The sequence below is a fragment of the Myxine glutinosa genome, chromosome 4, assembly GCF_964187855.1.
Source record: "Myxine glutinosa chromosome 4, kmMyxGlut1.1, whole genome shotgun sequence".
Taxonomy (NCBI): Eukaryota; Metazoa; Chordata; class Myxini; order Myxiniformes; family Myxinidae; genus Myxine; species Myxine glutinosa.
Genome location: NC_136264.1, coordinates 105,068,813 through 105,088,833, shown reverse-complemented (window position 1 = coordinate 105,088,833; position 20,021 = coordinate 105,068,813). Strand labels below are relative to the sequence as shown.

General features: G+C 41.0%; 1 protein-coding gene across 1 annotated transcript in view; it reads left to right on the top strand.

Annotated features, from left to right (window-relative positions):
- LOC137425938 (glutamate receptor ionotropic, delta-1-like) overlaps window positions 1-20,021 on the top strand; it is a 396,968-nt gene that overhangs the window by 228,414 nt on the left and 148,533 nt on the right. Inside the window, exons 6-7 of the mRNA XM_078776249.1 lie at window positions 2,267-2,386; window positions 7,992-8,093. Of these exons, the coding sequence (XP_078632375.1) occupies window positions 2,267-2,386; window positions 7,992-8,093 (222 nt within the window). The remainder of the gene's footprint in view (window positions 1-2,266; window positions 2,387-7,991; window positions 8,094-20,021) is intronic.

Sequence of the window (20,021 nt, the reverse complement as noted above, 5' to 3'; positions counted from 1 at the left end):
TTGATGAAGACCAGAAAAAGCACAGGGCCCAGACTGAAACTCTGAAACTTCTCTGATGTCTGAAACGTCTCTGATGACGTCATCGTTATCACCCTAGATACCTCATGGGGAGTTGATAACCTATGCCACGTTTTTATTTTTTAAGTTGAGCTGTTTAGGAGAAAATTATCTCCAAATATTTTCGTTTAATCTAATATGGCTGTCATATTAGATATGCAGGGAGTCCTTGCAGTGTTCATATGTTTTAATCCTCTCCCACCTCCCCCCAAGTCCTCCCGATGTCCCTGCTCTCAAATGTTGTGTTTGTGTCCTTCCCCCTCTTCCCCCTCTCTTTTGTGTCCTTCCCCCTCTCTCCCCATCTTGTCTGCCGCTCCCCTTGTTTTTTGTGTTTTGTGTGTCGGTTTGTCTTTTTGTGTGATTAATGTTTGCTCTTTCACGAGCCTCGATCTTGTATACAAAAAAAAAAAAAAAAAAAAAAAAATACTTTGTGACCTATCATGTCAGAATTAGCAATATGATATTCTCCTATGGGAGTCCCTCCTTCTGTATATCTAAAGTTTTGCATCGATCAGACAAGCTGTTGCAGAGAAAAACATTTTAAAAGTGAAAATATATGGAAGCACACACGCACACGCACACGCGCACATACAGGCAGACAGACAGACAGGGCTTTGCAATAGTCACACATCCCCTCTGGGATGAAACTAAGTGAGTCATAATCATTTTTATGCTTAATAACCCTTTGCACTGATATTATGAGACTGATTTTGTGTGAAAAGATTGTCTCAGGTCCTATTCAAAATAGACATAAAATAAATGCCGTTTCCTCTTTGTCTTCTTATAGTTCATTAGGAAGTTGGTCAACTTCATATGTAGGGATGGCATACACACTCCATCGGTTTTATACAACACAAATCTCCAAAAAACAATCTCCCAGGATACAAACTTATCAACCTATATATAAAGTACCTTCAGTCTTCTGTGCAGGATTTCACATGCAATAACCCTCATTAAACTTTTGGACAGCATCGCTTAACTACAAAACTGACCAACTCAAAATAGCCATTTAATAATTCTTCTGATTCTTACTCTCATTGTTCTTTTCAGACAGCCTAACTCAAAATAGATTTAAGCTCAAGGCTTGGTTTAAACATGAATATACGACATTTTATAGTGGGATGGCCATGACTACTCAAAGTTTTCATAATTTGAAAGGATTTCATGAAAATTAAGCAAAACTGTATCACTATGTATAGTAATAGGAAGGGAAACGAGGGTGGGCAGAACTACGTCTGTCAATCAACATTATGGGGGTGGGGCCGTGGTGACATGGGCCAATCACACCTAAATGGGTGTGGTTAATGGTTTAACATTACATACAGTCCAACAGTAGCGACAACCGAAAACCACTTTTAAAGACGGTTGTGGTTAATGGTGGAATATTACGTACGGTCTGGCAACTGTTGTTGCCAGACATACAATACTTAACTATGCGATATGCAGTATATAAAATCGAAAAACATGGTCGACCAATGTGAGTATGTCTATTAATTACTTAGCAGTCAACCCATGGGAGTACATCTATTAATTAATTAATAGTTTATTATATTAATTAATTTATTATTAATTAATCTATTACTTGATTAATTAATAATTAATTAATAGATGTACTCGCATGAGTCGACATATATTATTTAATTATTTCATTTGAACGTGAAGACTGTACTCTACTTCTATCAAGATTTTAATTACATAGTATTTGACCATGAGTACTTCTAGTAAGTACGTATAATTACACCGTGACTACATCTAGGTCTAGACCTTTTATTTTACTATTTTGGTCTTTCGGATCATTAGACCTTTATACCTTCACACCATTAGACTTTCAGACACTGACACAACCTTTAACACATTTACACCTTTTCAGACCTTTCACCTTTACACCATTTAGACCTTTCATTTCGTAAATAATGTGCAAACTCCACCCATTTTCAGGGTTCACATGTCTATCCCCTTCACATTCAAAGAAAGATGGAGGGATGGTTTCACATGATAATTTCTTGTGACCATCCCTGCCTTGTTTACATGTATACTTTTTGGTGTACCATCCGTACATCCTTTTTCATGAAAAATAATGTTTTTACTACTTGTTTAATTCAAGTTTGATGACATCTCAGGAAATAACTTGTCTGTATAGTCACTATCTACTATGACTGTTGAGATAAAATATCAGGAGATCGCAATATCCATCTCTGTCTTCTTATAGGGTCGAGTACAGGGCCTTTCGGGTGTGCTGGAATTTACCGAAGAGGGTGTGAATCCCAACGTGCAGTTTGAGATCTTAGGTACAAGCTATGGAGACGGATGGGAGAAAACTATCAAAAGGGTAGGGAGATTTCTCATCCAACAAATCCGAAATCTTTCAACTTTGATGCTGTTTCTTTTCTAAATGCAAATGGATAGTCTGGCAATTGGTGTGTTTGTGTCAAGGTTAACATCTTTGTCTTCCTCGCTCTTCCATGAGCCTAGGTTTTGTATCCTAAAATAAAAATTAAATCTGAGCTTCAGTAAACTTTTGTTCTACAAATAGCTAACATGATTGAGGTTTTAGTCTACGTTGTGCAAATGTTTGTAATTTTGGACATGCCCGAGTTGATTCGGGATCATAATGTGAAAGGCATAAGAATAAGGAATAAAGAGAATGCATGGATGGAATAAATCCCACAATGGAAGAATCAATATACAATAGATGTAAAAATCAAGACTGAGAATTAGTTGCACTCATCCCACCCTAGCAAGAAGCACCTGAACTGATAAATTACACAATTGTATTTGCACCATTTTCGTGTTGCTGTGCTTTCCTCTTGCAGCAAAGATGGTTCAGTTGCTGCTACGTTCAACACATTTTCTCAACCAATTGTTGAGATGTACTAAGTTTCCATTCAAAATGTATGTTCAGAGCAAGAAGAATAGGTCAGGTTCAAAACTCATCTCCAAAAAAACTCATCTCAAAAAAAACAAAAACTAGAACGACACTCTTTGATGTCACGAGGTTAACCGATATGCCTTCGCCCACATTATTAATACTTGTACCATCATTATAATACTTGTACCAAGTTTGATTTAAATCCATTCAGCTGTTCTCAAGTTATAACATTTCTACCTGACATGACCTCTGACCTTTGGCCTTTGACCTCGGGACTGAAAAATCTAATCAGTTAATCTTTATATCATTATACATACCTGTATCAAGTTTGAATTCAGATCACATCAGCCATTCTCAAGTTACAGACCTATAACAGACGTTGACCTTTGAACTTTGAGCTCTTGGCCCCAAATTCTAATCAGTTAATCTTTACATCATGATACATACCTATACCAAGTTTGAATGAGATCACTTCAGCCGCTCTCAAGTTATAGACCTATTACAGACTTTGACCTTTGAACTTTGAGCTCTTGGCCCCAAATTCTAATCAGTTAATCTTTACATTATGATAGATACCTATACCAAGTTTAAATGAGATCACTTCAGCCGCTCTCAAGTTATAGACCTATTACAGACTTTGACCGTTGCCCCCAAAATCTATTCAATTAATCTTTACATCATTATACACACCTGTACCAAGTTTGAATTGGACCACTTCAGCCATTCTCACATTATAGACATATTACAGACTTTGACATTTGGCATTTCACCTCTTGACCCCAAAATCTAATCAGTTTATCATTACATCATTATACACACCTGTACCAAATTTGAATTGGACCACTTCAGCCATTCTCAAGTTGTAGACATATTACAGACTTTGACCTTTGGCCTTTCACCTTTTGACCCCAAAATCTAATCAGTTTATCATTACATCATTCTACATAATTGTACCAAATTTGGTGAGAATCCCATTACTGGTTCACTAGTTATCGTGGTAACAGTATTTTTACCTAACATGACCTCTGGCCTTTGACCTCGTGAGCCCAAAATGTAATCAGTTCATTTTTACCTCATTATACATACCTGCACCAAGTTTAACTAAGATCCCTTCAGCCGTACTCAAGTTATCGCAGTAACGAAAACCTATAACAGATGGATGGACGGATGGACGGACGGACAGCCAGACAGACAACCTGAAAAAATAATGTCTCCGGCGACTTCATCAATGAATGCATAAAAACTATCAGACGCAAAAAAATCGTTGTCGTAAAATTTCCTCTGTGATTATTTTTTTTTTCATTATATGATTATTATTATTATTATTATATTTCCTCTAAAATTAAAACAAGCTGATTCTATGTCTTGCGGAGAGAAAGTCGCGTTGTGTGGCTATTAACTTTACCATGACTTTATTGTGAAAAGGAAATCCCTTGCCATTTAACCACTTTCAACACTTTTGAGTTTCAACTCTGGAATGAACAGCTCAGAGATGAATCTGCTAACATGTGTAACCATGTAACTCAGGGGTACTGTACTCATCCCTCTTTTGTCGAGTCGGGAATCAATTCCCAATGGAATAGGATCCAACTATAAACTGCCATATTGGAATTTCACGAGCTGGACGTCGCAACATCCAATGATATTCTGAGCAGGTAAACCCATCTGCTGATACCCAATTAGGATCCCATAGCATCTTCCAAAAAGAGTTACAGTCTTTGTAATCGACGACCTTGACACAAAAATATTTAAATTTATGTTTAATTCTCCACTGGGAAGGCATTTATGAAAAATGACCATGTCTTTCTGCCAAGACAATTTTTCAGGATAATCTTTCCACCATTTGGATGGATGTGAAATATTTTGGATGAATATATGTCTTATTCTTTTCGCCACTGTCCTGAAATAAATCCTATCATATATGTACAGTACCCAACATAAAAGCCATCTGTGTCAGGCATTGGATTGACTACTATGAGTCATGAAGACTCCCGTGGTTTCTAACTGACCTGACTCATTAACTGGGTGAATTAAATTATGGCCTCCAGCCATAAGTGTTAAGGGATATTTTGCATCCGCCAACGGAATAACTAATATTACATCGATGTCAAATGCAAAAGTGAATGCCACAGTTCACATGAATATTGTGATCTGCCTTGGAGAAATTCAGACAGTCGAACAAAAGTGTAAACTAGAACGGCACTGGGTAGAGCGCAAACCTCTGCCAGGCTGAATAGTTTACGTTTTGTATCCCATTGATAGGTCAGATCTGGATCCGACATGAAACAAAATCTAATTAGCTTGTTCTTCTCACCTATCCAACTCATCCACTAAGTTTTGTCATAAGTCGTCCACAACTTTTTGAGTTATAATGCTATATATCGTGTTTTGTCCAATCTCTCAATGGTGAAGAATCACTTTAAAATTCTGAGATCCAGATCCGGATCGGGATGTTCACCGAAATCGAATCATTTTGTCTGTATCACCTACTCAACCTCTCCAAAAAAATTTGGCCGAATCCATCCACAACTTTTCGGTATATAGTGTTCATAGACAAACAGACAGACAGACAAATGAAAAATCACTCATAGAGTGACACTTGGCAAAACAGTACAAAGTAGAATGCTTTTGACCTCAAAAATAATTTGTGGTGGAATTCAGTGACCTGATATGCAAATTGTCTTCAAAGTTGAAGTTAATAAATTAACAATTTTAGAAATTTGGCCTATGTTGAACTTTTGGCCTATGTTGACCTGAAAAATAGTTGGTGGTTGGTTTCAGTAAGCTGATATGCAAATCCTATTCAGATTTCAAGTCAATCGGATGAAAATTGAGGATTTTAGAAATCTTTAAAAAAGTGGTTGACCTTTGGCCTATGTTGACCTTTTGGCCTACGTTGATCTCAAAAATAGTTTGTGGTTGATTTCAGTTCGCTATGAAAATCCTATTCAGATTTCAAGTCGATCGGATGAAAATTGAGGATTTTTAAAATTTGAAATTGTTGTTGACCTTTGACCTATGTTGACCTTTTGGCCAACGCTGATCTCAAAAATAGTTTGTGGTTGAATTCAGTTCGCCGACAAATAAATCCTATTCAAATTTCAAGTCAATCGGGTGAAAATTGAGGATTTTTAAAATTTGAAATTGTTGTTGACCTTTGACCTATGTTGACCTTTTGGCCAACGCTGATCTCAAAAATAGTTTGTGGTTGAATTCAGTTCGCCGACAAGTAAATCCTATTCAAATTTCAAGTTAATCGGATGAAAATTGAGGATTTTAGAAATTTGAAAAGGTGGTTGACCTTTGGCCTACGTTGACCTTTTGGCCTATGCTGATCTCAAAAATATTTGGTGGTTGAATGCAGTAAGCCGATATGTAAATCCTATTCAGATTTCAAGTCAATCAGATGAAAATTGAGGATTTTAGAAATTTAAAAAGAGTGGTTGAACTTTGGCCTATGAATGGTTGACCTTTGGCCTATGAATGGTTGAAAAAGGTGGTTGACCTTTGACCTATGTTGACCTTTTGGCCTAAGCTAATCTCAAAAATAGTGGGTGGTTGAATTCAGTTAGCCGATATGCAATCCTCTTCAAATTTCAAGTCAATCGGATGAAAATTGAGGATTTTAGAAATTCAAAAAAAAGCGGTTGACCTTTGGCCTACGTTGACCTTTTAGCCTACACTGATCTCAAAAATAGTGGGTGGTTGAATTCAGTTAGCCGATATGCAATCCTCTTCAAATTTCAAGTCAATCGGATGAAAATTGAGGATTTTAGAAATTCAAAAAAAAGCGGTTGACCTTTGGCCTACGTTGACCTTTTAGCCTACACTGATCTCAAAAATAGTTGGTGGTTGAATTCAGTTAGCCGATATGTAAATCCTCCTCAAATTTCAAGTCAATCGGATAAAAATTGAGGATTTTAGAAATTCAAAAAAAAGTGGTTGACCTTTGGCCTACATTGACCTTTTGGCCCACGTTGATCTCAAAAATAGTTTGTGGTTGAATTTAGTTCACCGATATGTAAATTCTATTCAAATTTCAAGTCAATCGGATGAAAATTGAGGATTTTAGAAATTTTCAATGGTTGTTGACCTTTGGCCTATGTCGACCTTTTGGCCTATGCTGATCTCAATAATAGTTGGTGTTTGAATTCAGTTAGCTGATATGAAAATCCGATTCAAATTTCAAGTCAATTGGATGAAAATTAAGGATTTTAGAAATTTGAAAAATGTGGTTGACCTTTGGCCTATGTTGAACTTTTGACCTTTTGACCCCAAAAATATATAGGATTTTGTCAGACTACGAACTCTACCATTTGGTGGAGTTTCGTGAAGATCGGTTTAAAATTGTGACCTGTAGGCAAGTATAAGTGATCGGACAAACAAACAAACACACACAAACACACAAACCAGAGTGATCAACATACTTGCAAAAAAAAAATTGTTTGCGAAGTAACAAACAAACAGACAGGAGTGAAAACAACCTCCATCAACCTTAGGTGGTGGAGGTAACAGGGTCAGATGCACGTTGTATTATAAAAAATGGTTTACAACTTCTGGAGAGTCAAATACTAGACCGCGCGTGACGCACATCCATCATTGTTCTGTTTGACACTTTCATGGTGTTGCAAATCTCTTTATCAGGTGATATGATGATCACATGCTTCTCATCCCAAAATTGCAACTGTGAAACATAACCTCCATTCCCAAGATAATAATAAACGGAATGAGAATCCCAACTAATGCCTGTTCATCTTGTTTTCCCCTTCCTAAATCTCTTCCAACATGTTTTACAGTGGATCATTTATTATAATGTTTGAGATGCATTTTGAGTGTACGTGGTGTTTTCATTTGAAATACATTGATGCTTTACAAGCAAAGCAGTTTTATTTTGTGTGGAAGATTTGCTTGGTGTCCCTGCATTTTGATTTAGCTTCACCCAACTCCCCCTAGCGCATGTGAATTGAAACTAGGAATATGAACTCTCTCTCCATCCTTCATAGAAATGACTTCACTGTGATACCGTACGACATATATCGAGTAATATGAGTGTGCATTCTCACAGCTTGCAATGTGGGACCCCAAAAATGGCCTCAATGGAACCTTGAAGGACCGACAGTTGGAGAATAACCTTCGTGGCGTCAGTCTAAAGGTTGTTGGTGTGTTGGTATGTAACTTTCAATTACCTGTGTACATCATCAAGTCAATGTCATGGACTCTTTTTAACAACTTTGGCTTATAAAAAAGTGAGCAGTGTAAATTTTCAATTGAAAAACAGACAGGCTCTCATTAAGACAGATACTTGATAGGAATACACGAGAAACTATAACAGCACTCGGTAGAGCGCATACCTCCGCTAGGCTGAATAGTTTACGTTTTGTATCCCACTGATAGGCCGGATGTGGATTCGGACCTTAACCAAAATCTAGTCGGCTTGTTTCTGTCACCTACCCAAATTATCCACCATGTTTTATCAGAATCCGTCCCCAATTTTTTGAGATATCACGCCATGTGTCTTCTGTGGCCCTATCTCTCACTAGTGAAGAATCACTTTAAAAATCATAATAAGCATACCCGGATCTTTACCAAAATCTAACCAATTCGTTAGTGTCACACACCTAACCTGTCGACAAAATTTCAGCCGAATCCGTCCACAAGGTTTGGAGATTTCCTGCTGCCAGACAGACAAACAGACAAACATACAAGGGTGAAAACATAACCTCTGTCCACCTTCGGTGGCGAAGGTAATCATGCACATACCCTCCATCCCCACTGCTTCTAGGTACCTATCCAATTCTAGCTTAATTACATCCACTATCTCTTTTGCCACCATTGCCCCAGAAAGACTATGCCAGCCATAAACCATTTTTTGAGTGAAAGACCCCTGCCTCAATATCATCCCAACTGTCCTCTTATTAGTCCCGGTGTACACCGAAGGGGACTATATAGTGCGGGAGCCCAGAAACATTTGTTTCACATCTCGAGTACAAAAGGTTTGAGGCCTGGAATATATGCATCTATGATAGGAGACCCCAAAAAGGCAATTCTTAAGTTCTGCAATTCTGCACAGCAACCAGGGGGCGCCACCAAAGACCCCTAAATGTGACTCTTAATTCACAATTTGAGTACATCTTTCAAACTTGTCTTAAAATGTTCTCTATAGGAGTGGAAATCAGAATTCCCAATTCTTAAGTTTTCAATTTGTGTATTAGGTCGCTTAAGAACGACCTAATTAATGCTAATTAACGCTAATTAGCATTTTTAATTCACAATTTGAGTACATCCATGAAACATATGGCAATGTATTCCTTAGGTCATCCTAAATCAAGATCAGTCATTCTTAAGTATCCATTTCATGTATTAACCCACTTAAGAATGCACACTGACAAAAAGGAGAAACATAGATTGTATACAAACACAATGTTTAATTTTTTTATAAACTACACAAAAATGTACTTAGTATGCATGAATTATGCTTCAAAATCAGATCATCATAGTAAGTCGTGTAGTAAATTGGCGTCCTGGTTCTACCGCCCATCAACAATTAAATCTCAAATCTCGGAACAAAAAACAATTTTTAATGTTAATTTTATAAAAATTAATACCTAATGTCTAACTTTTACTCTATTAGCGATATTGCTGTTTTATCTCTGACTATCGCTTATAAACTATTTAACATGTTTAAGCTAATTACCCTGAACTAAAAACAAATTTTAATGTATGTAAAAACTCAACTAACTATATCAACGAAAAATTATTGAATTTATCTCAAACATCAACATGATTGTATATATGTTGTTTTATCCAACATTCCTAACATTATTTTGCTTAAAATTTCAAAAACATTACAAATTCCCTGTCAGGATGCTTTGGATATGTACCGTACTGAATATAATCGTATGAACAGGTTTGGTCGATTGTAAACCTACACATCACCATCATCACCATCTCCTTCAACGTCCTCTTCATCAGAAGATGACTGCGCTAGGACCTCATCATCGTCAGCATCAGCTAATTCTTCATCATCTGGAACGAGCGACTCCGGAAGTTGGTCTCCCTCAAACCAGATGGGTTTATATTGATCTCCCACTAGTTCCCATCCGTCATCCTCTGATGAGTGTTGCTGGATGATTGGCTGGTCAGCATTGGCCCACATTCTTGAAACAAGCGATACACGCTTTATGTGGGCAGCAACCTCTCTTTCGCATGGAGGAATACTACTGGCATCAGCTCCCTTCAGCTTTTCAAGTGGGTTCTTTCCTCTTAACTTGGGCTTGTAAATTCTTTCAAAGGTCTTGAACCTGTAGGCGTTTAACGTTTCCTTCGACTTCTCTTTGGCTCCATACATTATAGCAGTGAATTTCAAGAGTGTGTCCTTGCATTTCTCGCTTGGCAGTCCATCTGTTGACAAAGCTTTGAAAGCTTGCTGTACATCGGGCATCTTTTCCAGCTTATTAAAGGGCTGAACCTTGCCCTTTCTTACAAATGCTGCGGTGTAATCCGAGCCGGTAAAGGCATGGAAGGCAGGGAGGGAACTGCACAGTTGTGGTCCCAGTGACTTGGATATCGCTGTTAGGTCAATGAGCCTCCGATTACGCTTGGATGTAGTACCGACATCCATCCAGATGTGGCTGCTGAATTTCTCACAATGATAGAGCAGAATAACAGCTATGTCCGTGTCTGAGGCGCGTATTACTACATTTCCATTCGAGGTGTCTGCTGCCTTTGCATGCATGCAGATCTTGGTATCCGCTTCTTCATGGTTGTTACTGAGCATGTCTACGGTATCTCGCTTGACCTCTCCTTCGCTTACGTGGAAATGGAAGCACTGGCCTGACGGAACATCTAGGAAGACATCACAGGTCCCAAGTATATGAGTGTATGCTTGATCCTGCCATTCTCTTGCAAGAAAATCAGGAAGTTCCCGTTTGAATGACCTGGACGTTAGCGCTTTGCTGATATCGTTGGGCCTTCTTTGTGCTGGACCAGTAATAATGTAGGATCTGCTGTCCTCGGCTGTTGTCCCCCGTCTGGCTCTTTCTGCATCCTTCAGTGACGGTTGAGGGTAATCATCAAAGGCTACGTGTACCCGGACTTTGGACAATGACAATACTTGGTAGAGTATGCTCCTCGCTAGACCTCCATATGTGGGTGGTAAGTTTGGAGGTAGGGTGTGCAGAAGATATTGTCCATCTACTACGTATGCATTGATCTGTTGAGGTCCGTCTCCTTTGATCTCCTTGCTCTCCAGTAAGTTAAGCAACTTACTTTTATCTGTCTTGACCATGCTCTCATCAGGATTGCACATCGTGAGTGGTACTGGTGTAAGGGGATATTGGAATATATGCTGCAGGTCAACATCACGCTTTGATGCAAGGATTATTAGGCGGCCCATCAAATCACGAGTACACTTCAGAACTGCCACTTTCTTATCCGGTGTTCGTCTATTTCTGGCACATTCGTCTACGAATGTTTTGAGAGGAGCTTTCTTTATGGGTTGTTCAAACCTACTGTCATCGGCCTCGCATGCTGTGATGAATGCCTGGTGTAATGTCCTTCCACTTGCTGGCACATTCAGTAAACTTTCGCGGACTGTTTCACTAGTTGCCCTTCCTGTATGGATGTTGTACAACATGGTATCTGCATCTGTTTCGTTCCCAAACGGATTGCAACTATCCTGGATTTGTTTCACCATGGTTTTCACATCTCTATCGTCACGTTTTATTCGTGCAGGTCTCAGTTCAGCAGTTGTGTCTTCTTTGACTATCAGCCCAGCCATTTCGTGGAGTAGACTAACGAATGAAGCTCTAGTGGATTTCGTAAGCATCCAGCGAAGTCGTGCCGCATAATTATTCGTTGAAGAAGTGAATCCAGTTCTTCTCGAAGCTGCATCAGTGCTCAGCACTGGTGTGGGTGTCTACTTGGGGCCTGCCCTCAGGTCAGCACTCCAGCCCCTCCCTTGCATATAAGGGAGGGCCAGCCAGGGAGTGGAGGGGGGATAGCAGCCAGTGACAACCCAAATTCCGTTACAATACTGACTGCATTCTTAAGTGGGTTGATGCATGAAATGGACACATAAGAATTGCTGTTCTTGATTCACGATGATCTACTGAACAGTTTGGGACCAATTTGAAAGATGTACTCAAATTATGAATTAACACTCACCTTGCCAGGGACGGGGTCAATGAGTACATTTTGCGTTCTTAAGTGGGTTAATACATGAAATGGATACTTAAGAATGACTGATCTTGATTTAGGATGACCTAAGGAATACATTGCCATATGTTTCATGGATGTACTCAAATTGTGAATTAAAAATGCTAATTAGCGTTAATTAGCAATAATTAGGTCGTTCTTAAGCGACCTAATACACAAATTGAAAACTTAAGAATTGGGAATTCTGATTTCCACTCCTATAGAGAACATTTTAAGACAAGTTTGAAAGATGTACTCAAATTGTGAATTAAGAGTCACATTTAGGGGTCTTTGGTGGCGCCCCCTGGTTGCTGTGCAGAATTGCAGAACTTAAGAATTGCCTTTTTGGGGTCTCCTATCATAGATGCATATATTCCAGGCCTCAAACCTTTTGTACTCGAGATGTGAAACAAATGTTTCTGGGCTCCCGCACTAATAGGTTTGCATTCCGTCCCTCCGTCTGTCAGTCCGTCATGCAAAGAACAGCTTTCCAGACTTTTTTTTCTAAACCCTGAATGCTAATGATTTCAAACTAGGTACATGGTTTCCTCATGATAAGTTACAGATCAAGTTCGAACTTCACGATGTTTCGATCATTTTTGACAAAGTTATGGCACTTTGAACTTTGGGAATTTCCCCAACAGTTTTCCGGACTATAATTTGGAGTGCGGTAAGTCAAAGCTGTTAATATTCCTTGTTTTAACTTTAATTTACATTCTCTTTCCACTTTTAGTGAGAAGTAGGGGTGTGTGCAACCATTCATAAACTTTATTTGGTGCAAATTGGATCATTTTTAGCTGAGTTACCTCAGACCGTGAGTTGGTAATTATATAATTCACACAGTGCAATACGTGCAGGCTGCCCCAACAGTTTTCCGGACGACAGACTGCCGGTAGGGGACATGTATTGCAGCACAATACTCAGAATGCTTGTTAGTCCCCTACCGGTGTACACCGGAGGGGACTATAGGTTTGCACGCTGTCCCTCCGTCCGTCAGTCTGTCAGTCTGTCAGTCCGTCAGTCCGTCAGTCCGTCAGTCCGTCAGTCCGTCAGTCCGTCACGCAAAGAACAGTTTTCCGGACTTTTTTTCTAAACGCTTAATGCTAATGATTTTTAAACTTGGCACATCGTTTCCTCATGATAAGTTACAGATCAAGTTCGAACTTCACGACGTTTCGATCATTTTTGACAAAGTTATGGCACTTTGAACTTTGGGAATTCTGATAATTCTGATGATCGTTAACTCAGTGCCATTTTAAGTTTTAATTTCCTTTAAAAACCATTTTCTCTGCAATAATAGGACCGATTGAGATCAAATTTTCACCATTGGAGGGACTCGGTCTGTACAATATTTTAATGGTAATTATGACGTCACAGGTCACGTGGTTCGGGCGCCATATTGTTTTTCGTGAAAACACGAAAACCCCTTTTTCTCTGCAACGGCTGAACAGATCGAGGCCAAGCTTTGCAGGCAGAATCGCATACCCATGATGAACAAAAAAGTCAGCGAGCATGACGTCATGCGTCACATGGTTTCAGAGTTATGACGTTTTTAAGCATGAATCTTTAAAACCGAGCCCCTCCCTCATTTTTGATCCAATCGAGGGGAAACTTCACAGATCTGTTCCGCATGTCAGTCTACTAAAATATCCTTTTGGAATTTGCGATAGCTCACGTGGTTTGGCAGATATCGTTAATTAAACGAAAATATTTTAAAAATGGATATCTCTTGAATCGCTTTATTGATCGACGTGAAACTTCATACTATAGTAGAAGTCATGAAGAGTAACAAGTGTGCAAAATGTCAAGATGATTGGATGTACGGTCTGGAAGCTAGACGTTGTTATTGCGTGAAGAAGAAGAGGCGTCAAGTGTGCGGATTTAATTATTTATCACATGTACAGACTGAAAGCATCGTTGGACACGACCTGTCGCGGTCATTTTAACCTCAAATAAAATTCTAATTTAACATTTGTCAATAGCTGAGGTATATTAACAAACGAATAAAACAGATTTGGTCAAATTCTGACTTTTTTAACTCGATCGCATTTGACAGAGTTGTGACAAGCTGAGGAAGAAGAAACATCGCATTGGCTTCTCCAATGTGCCATAAAAAATGGATATCTCTTGAATCGCTAGTACCTCAGACCGTGAGTTGGTAATAATTTATATAATTCACACAGTGCAATACGTGCAGGCCGTTCCACGGAGCGACCTTGCGGGCTTATCAACGAGGCGAGGCGTGACACACGTGTCTCAGCATACCTCAGATCAAGTTTGAAAACCAGCATCAACCGTGCATAAATTTGCATCTTCGATCATTTTTGACAAAGTTATTGCACTTTGAACTTTGGTAGGGGACATGTATTGCAGCGCAATACTCAGAATGCTTGTTTACTCTGAAACTGTGGCCCCTGGTCCTATCAATGTCCATTCTGCTGAAAAACCCTTCTGCATTTATTTTGTTTATTCTCTACATATCTTAAAAATGTATATATCAGATCCCCTCATAATCACCTCCTTTTAATGTAAAAGGTCCTGTATCTTTGAGCCCTCCCCCCCCCCCCCCCCCCTTCCATAGCTTAGTCAAGCTACGCCCATGATCAATCTAGTTTCTCTGTCGCGTAGCCTGAATCTCCTTGACAACAATGTTCTAGTCGACAGATGTGACCAAAACTGTAGAAAATACCCCAGACGAGTCCTCATTAAATTCCTATACTGTATTAACCAAAACTACCCATTTCAATTTATGATTTTTCCCCCTATGAATGCAACCTAAAATCCTGTTAACAATGCATGTAGCTGTTTGGCACTGTGCTGTATACTTACCCCCCCCCCCTCACCCCCTGCCATATTTGTTGCAACCCCCTCTCGTCCCCCCGTATAAAATACCACCCCATGCATTGCCCCAATGCCCCATGCATATTACCACCACCTCTCATCCCTCCATATCTATCAACACCCCTCTCATCAACACCCCTCTCATCCCCCCGTATATATTACCACCCCCTCTTGTCCTCCCATGTCTATGTACCATCCCCCCTCTCGTACCCCATATGTATTACCACCCCCTCTCCCCCCCCCCCCCCCCATATCTAGCACCACACCCTCTCATCTCCCCATATCTGTTACCACCCCCTCTCGTCCCCCCATATATATTACCACCCCTTTCCCCCCCCCCCTCTCGTCCCCCCCATATATATTAACACCCCTCCCCCCCCTCTCTCGTCCACCCTTATGTATTACCACCACCAGTTCCTTCTCCTGTCTAGCACACTCGAAGACTGTCCCTTGCATCATATAACGCCTATTTCCATTATTTTTACCCATCCCAAGCAACTTGCATTTCCTTTGCATTCCGCCCTCGTGAAGATGAATTCAAAGACAAATGTGGTGAATTTGCAAAATAAGGCGTGGAAGGAGGGAGGGAGTGGGAGGGAGTTCACAAACTGTTTACTCAAAGCATTAGTCTTGCACAAGCCATCAAAGCATATCCAGACAAGGCCATTTCATGCATCTATTTCCCTCTGCTTTGAACAAAAGAACTCCGTGTATTACTTTGTTTCATGAAAATGAAGCTTTAGTTTTTTTTCTTCTTTATTTGAAAAGAAAGCTTTTTTTTTGCAAGGTGAAGATGAGTTTGAAGGATAAAAAGCAGTGCACCATGAAGTCTTGGTCACTCCAAGAGAATGTTGCAGCCATCGCACACGTAAACGCTTGAGTGTATCATTTGCACACCTTGTGATATCAAAGTGGGCCCACCCATAGTTTATGAGTAATAACCCGAAGAAGATGTACTTTTACAAGGCTTCTTGATGCTTAATGAGCAGTAAAAACATGTTTTGCTTTGGCAGATTTGGGTAGGTGAAGCCTTTCATCTACCTGTGTCTGCCTTTTGCTGCTTTGATTTCAAATCTTGAGGAGGAAAACTTTCCTGTCTCCAGATTTATGCTGCAACATATGTAGCTTCAAATTTACAACTATTTACCACTTTTTTTTCTACCAACAGTGAAGCTCTAATTCATGCCAATTTTGGGATTGTGGAATAACTTCCAAATTCTTCATCTTCTTTTGGTTCAAGTAAAAGTTTCAGGGTGAACATCAATACGATGGGGCCTTGTTATTAGGAGCTTTGCAGGCTAGTCGTGTAGTATTTGCTGGATCAAGCTTGCAATTCCAAGAAAGTTGGGTCGTTTTTACAGAATAGCCCATAAGACAATGACGTCTGGAACAACGTTTGTCTGTCTGTCCATCCGGTGTATGTATGTGTGTCACTTCCGCTGGCATTTTGCAGGTTTATTCCCTTTAAAATTAGTTGTCTGCTACGGTTGGGCCGATTGAACGAAATTTTCATCATAGGAGCGCCATCCTATCCTATGGAATTAGCTCCTATCTAATTTTTGCATGATAATTATGATGTCATTAGTCACGTGGTATGGGCGCCATCTTGGAAAAAAATTGCACCTCTATATCTCTGAAACCGCTCCATGGAAAATATTGAAAGGTGGATCATTGTAAAGTACTCTCCATGGGGAATAACATCTATATCTATCTATAATTCCATTAATCTCTGTGTGTATGTGTGTTTGTATGTGTGTATGTGTGTATGTGTGTATGTGTGTATGTTTGTCTGTGACCGCTGTTTCTCGACAACCACGGGTCCGATATACTTTAAACTTGCCAGGTATATTGCTGGGGACCCGAGGATGTGCCTTTTCAAGGTTTGAAATTAATCGGACAAGTAGTTACCGAGCTATGGCGATTTCTTTACCAAACACCGCAAGCCGTTCGCTTTGGACCAAACCATTTCATGTAAATAGAGGGGGGGGGTTCTGTGGTCGTTGCGAATGGACCAAACCATTCATGTAAATAGAGGGGGGGGGGGGTTCTGTGGTCGTTACTGCCACGTGGTTTCAAAGTTTTTTTTTGTTGTTGTTGTTTGCACGCATGTTTTTTTGCACCCACGTACGGGCACACCCTAGGATGTTTACACACACACACCCCTACACAAATGTTTTTTTTTTTTTTTTTTTGGCAAGGAACGGGCACCCACGTACGGGCACGTCCTAGCTTATATATAGTACGGGCATGCCCTAGTATATATAAAACACAGTTTGTGTGTGTGTGTGTGTGTGTGTGTGTGTGTGTGTGTGTGTGTAATGTTACCGATAGACTCCTAAACGGAGAGGCGTACGTGCTTGATATTTGGCATAGACATGGCCATTGAGCCTGGGACGAACATGGCCGAACTCAAAATATTTGATGATCCATATTTTTTATTCATATTTACCTCAGCGCATTTCAGCGCACGGAATCAACGGAATCAGAGCAGGTGGGCGCTGATTCGCTCAGAGTGATCACGTGATAATGCTCTGAACGATATGACGCTATGAACGCTATGAACGCTATGACGCTATGAAAAAAAAAATCGCTATGACGCTATGAACGCTATGAACGATATGACGCTATGACTTCCTACCCATATCCGTGGTCACATTTTGGACCTTGTCTGCTCCACTGGATTAAATTTGCACCATCTCTATGGCTCCGACCTCACCCTCTCTGACCACTTAGCCATCACTCTGACCATCAACATCCCCGCCCCAACACCAAGGCATTATCGCACAATCAACTTCCGTAAGCTAAACGCTCTTTCACCTACCTCATTCTCATCCACCCTCTCTGAAAAAATGTCCACTTCTCCCTTCATTGACCTCCACACCCCTTCCGACCTCACTGACTACTACAACCACACTCTCTCCTCCTGCCTTGACCAGCTTGCGCCTGTAAAAACCAAAACAGTTTCTTTCACCCATTCTGCTCCCTGGTTTACCCCTGAACTCCACCTGATGAAAACTCGTGCTCGCCAACTTGAAAGACTCCGCAATAAAACGGGTCTCACAGTTCACTCCCAAGCCTACAAGGACCACATACAACACTACAAAGATGCCCTCTCCCGCGCCCGCTCTGCCTACTACTCTCAAATTATCCACTCTGGCTCCGGAAACCCAAAAGCACTCTTCTCGACAATAAACAAACTCCTCCGCCCCCTGAACACCACCACCCAGTCATTCACAGTAGACAACTGCATCTCCTTCCTCTCTTTCTTCCAACGCAAAATTGACAACATCTACAACAGCTTGACCACCGCCGCACCCGCTCCCCCTCCAACCACCTGCCCCCCCCTTGTCCTGCCATCCCCTGTCTCGGTTCTCCCCAATCTCTCCTACTGACCTCTCTGAACTCCTCATAGGAATGAAAACTGCCACCTGCACTCTTGACCCCATCCCCTCCAGCTTTGTCAAAGCCTCCCTCCCTGCTCTCTCTCCACTTATCATTGCAACAATAAACTCCTCCCTGTCTACAGGCATCGTCCCACCTTCCCTCAAAATTGCTGCTGTTACCCCCATTCTAAAAAAACCTGGTCTAAACCCTGACACCCTAAACAACTTCAGACCCATCTCCAACCTACCCTTTCTGTCAAAAGTTTTGGAACGCGCTGTAGCCACTCAACTCAAACATCATCTCTCTGCCAATAACTTGTATGAAACATTCCAATCCGGATTCCGCTCCAACCACAGTACTGAAACTGCTCTCCTCAAAATCACCAACGACCTTCTCCTCTCCTCTGACGCTGGCAACCTCAACATTCTCGTCCTCCTCGACCTCAGCGCTGCCTTTGACACCATCGATCACACTATCCTCCTCACCCGACTTGAATCCACCTTTAACGTCACCGGCACTGCCCTCTCTTGGATTAAATCATACCTCTCTGACAGATGCCAGTTCATCTCCATCAATAACTGCAAATCCCCCACTGCTCCCCTCCCCCAAGGTGTCCCCCAAGGTTCAGTTCTTGGCCCCCTCCTCTTCATCCTTTACCTGTCCCCGCTCGGTCACTTAATCCGCCGTCATGGTCTCCAATTCCACTGCTTCGCCGATGACATCCAGCTTTTCATCTCCACCAAGTCCGTCTCCACCGACACCCACTCTATCCTGACAAACTGCATCACTGAAATAAAATCCTGGCTTCAAATCAACTTCCTCAAGCTTAACTGTGATAAATCTGAAATAATCATCATTGGCCCAAAAACGCTCACAAAATCCACCCATAACTTTGCCCTCAACATCGACGGTATCCCAGTATCCACCTCCCCTCACATCCGGAATCTTGGCGTCATCTTTGACCAAACCCTTTCCTTCGACAAATACACTAAACAGATCACAAAGTCAGCCTTCTTTCACCTGAAAAACATTGCCCGTCTCCGCTCATCCCTCTCCTCCACGGCTGCAGAAACCCTCATCCACGCCTTCATCACCTCCCGTCTGGACTACTGCAATAGCCTCCTCTATGGTTCACCCTCAAAAATCACCAATAAACTCCAATACATTCAGAACTCCGCTGCCCGTCTACTCACTCATTCCCGGACCCGTGACCACATCACCCCCGTCCTTTACAAGCTTCACTGGCTCCCCATCCCCCAGAGAATCCAGTACAAAATCCTCCTCTTGACATACAAAGCCCTCCATAACCTGGCCCCATCCTACCTGGCTGACCTCCTCTCCAGACACACTCCCACCCGCAACCTCCGCTCTGCTGGTACCAACCTCCTGACCCCCTCCATCCGGACCAAATTCAGATCCTGGGGGGACAGGGCCTTCTCCATCGCTGCTCCCACCCTCTGGAACTCACTACCTCACACCATCAGAGACTCCTCCTCACTCACCACATTCAAAACATCACTAAAGACCCACCTGTTCAACGCTGCATTCAACATTCAACCCACAGCATTTAACCCCTGACTATCTCTTCTCCTTCTCCCTCCTTTTGCTTTAAATATTTCCCTATTGATTCTTGTCTTGTCTTTTTGATTCTTGTCTTATATATATGCCGTATATC